Genomic DNA, 2,267 nt, shown 5'->3' with positions numbered 1-2,267 from the left:
TGATGATAATGTCTCTTTTAGTCTAATGGTTCTGTCTGCCTCTGACGTCCCTGTGTGTCTGGCTGTGTCCTTTGCCTCAAAGAGGAGAAGGACATTTGGAGTCTGAACTGTGAAATGAATTCAGTGTCTGTCATTTTCTCTGTGCACTGAGCTGAAATGTTGTCTGCGATGAATGAACTACCAGCCTGAGTTCAAATCACTGCAGTTGTTTTATAAACATTATTCAAAGTAGTCATATTTTTTTTATTCCTTTTTTTTATTGTTCAGCATTCACTACATGACAAAACCATACGCACTTACAGTGCTGTCTGACATTCTGACATTATATGAAGATACATATATGCCATGTGCAAAGTAAGTAATGAGAAAACATGGGACATGGGATGATTTCAGACATTTCTACCAATCAGAAGTAGTAGCACATGGCATAACATTCACTCACAATGTAAAATAAAAAAAAAAAAAAAAAAAAAAAAAAAAAAAAAAATAGTGTCAGTGAGAGCTCACTGTAGCTGGACTGGTTTCAGAGGTGATTTAATGATGCAATGAATCATCACACACTGGTCTTAATCTGAGATACTTCATGCAGGTAGGACACAAATAACTTGGTTCCCTCTAAATAGTTATACCGGCTGATTTTTTCATTTTGGGAGTGCAGCCCGTCATCAAAGCCTCCGATGGGCATCATGATGATGCTTTTCCCCGTCACATCCTGGAAGGTTCGGGCGATAGGGATGGTCCCGCCCTCGCGGATCAGATCAGGATGCATGTCAAAAACTCTCTTAACAGCAGCCTTTCCAGCCTCATAGAGAGGATGCCGAGTGTCAGCCAGCCAAGGCTTGGCCCCGATCACCATGGTGACTTTCAGCTTATTGGGACTCTTCCGCTTGGCAAACACTGAGTGAAGGTAGTCTGTTACCTGTTTCTTGACCATAGCAGGGTCCATGTTAGGAACTTGTCTGATAGAGAACTTAGCAATAACCTTAGCAGGGATGACAGTCTTTGTGCCAGGGTCAGAGAAGGCCCCCTCAATGCCATGGATGGAGACAGTGGGGTAGCGCCACATGTGGGCCAACAAGTCCACCTTATTGTTGTACATGAGCTGGTCGATACCGGTCTTGTTCTTGTAGTTGTCAATGTCAAATTGGATGTCCTGATATGTTTTCCATTCCTCATCAGAGAGGGGAGCCACAGCCTCCCTGATCCCAGGAATCAGGATCTTACCGCTGGGGCTGATAAGTGTGTCAAGAATACCAATGAGGTCAGTCATTGGTTCAATCACAGTTCCTCCATAAACACCAGAATGTAAGTCCTGTTTGGGACCTTCAACCTCAGCAAAGAAGTAGCAGTTTCCTCTGGTGCCGTAGGTGAGGGCAGGCCTTCTGCTGAGCCAGCCGCAGTCAGAGATAATGATGTAATCTACATCAGAGAAGAAGGTGTCTCTCTGGGCCACAATCATAGCGTCCAGGCCATTAGAGCCTGTCTCCTCCATACCCTCAATGAGAAACTTCACATTGACAGGCAGCTCCATATTGAGGGCCTGGTAAGCCCCCACAGCATGGATCCAGGCTAAAACTGGAGCCTTGTTGTCTGATGCTCCTCTTCCATACAGGTTACCATTGATGTCAGTTAGGTTGTAGGGATCTGTTGCCCAACCGTCTTCTAGCTTTGCTGGCTGGACATCCACATGACCGTAGACGCACACTGTGTGTTTGTTTGTGTCATCTCCAAACTGAGCTGTCACCACTTTAGGCAACGCTAACGTCTGCCCATCAGGAAGTTCTTGTTCTCCGATGTCCACCAGCTCGACAGTCCCTCCCATCAGCCTCAGCTTCTGAGCCACCATCTCCATCATGCGATGTAGGTCTGGTCTCTTCAAGACGTTGCTGGAGTCACTTTCGATTGCCACCCAGTCCCGGAGAGCCTCCACATATTCTTCTTGATGCATGTCGATGTACTGTGCAAGCTCTGAATACTGGAAGGCATGGACAGTAGAAAAGACCAGCAGAATGAAAGGCAGGATTGGAAGAGTCATCTTGTTTCTGCTCGGAGGTGTGTAGCAGTCTCCTAGACCAGGCACACTGTGGCCCTGTGTTGTTGCCTCAACATTTATATTGCCCTCCCCTCATGACACTCCTGCTGGGCCTCAGGGTCACACAGTCAAATACTTCCTGACACAGTGCCAAGACAGCTGACATGTTTTGCTGACAGGCACATTCATTACACTCAATCTATTGATCTTGCTCCAAGAATGCACACTGGGGTTC

The 2,267-nt window shown here is 46.4% G+C and overlaps 1 protein-coding gene across 1 annotated transcript; it reads right to left on the bottom strand.

The window, feature by feature from the left end:
• Positions 1–467: 467 nt before the first annotated feature.
• LOC121942932 (cytosolic non-specific dipeptidase-like) lies at positions 468–2,060 on the bottom strand. Its single transcript, XM_042486241.1, has one exon. It carries the CDS (start codon positions 2,033–2,035, stop codon positions 554–556), a length of 1,482 nt encoding a protein of 493 aa, XP_042342175.1. The 5' UTR covers positions 2,036–2,060; the 3' UTR covers positions 468–553.
• Between the last annotated feature and the right edge of the window lie 207 nt (positions 2,061–2,267).

This window comes from Plectropomus leopardus, chromosome 5 (assembly GCF_008729295.1).
Source record: "Plectropomus leopardus isolate mb chromosome 5, YSFRI_Pleo_2.0, whole genome shotgun sequence".
Taxonomy (NCBI): Eukaryota; Metazoa; Chordata; class Actinopteri; order Perciformes; family Serranidae; genus Plectropomus; species Plectropomus leopardus.
This window is presented reverse-complemented; position numbering and strand designations above follow the sequence as displayed.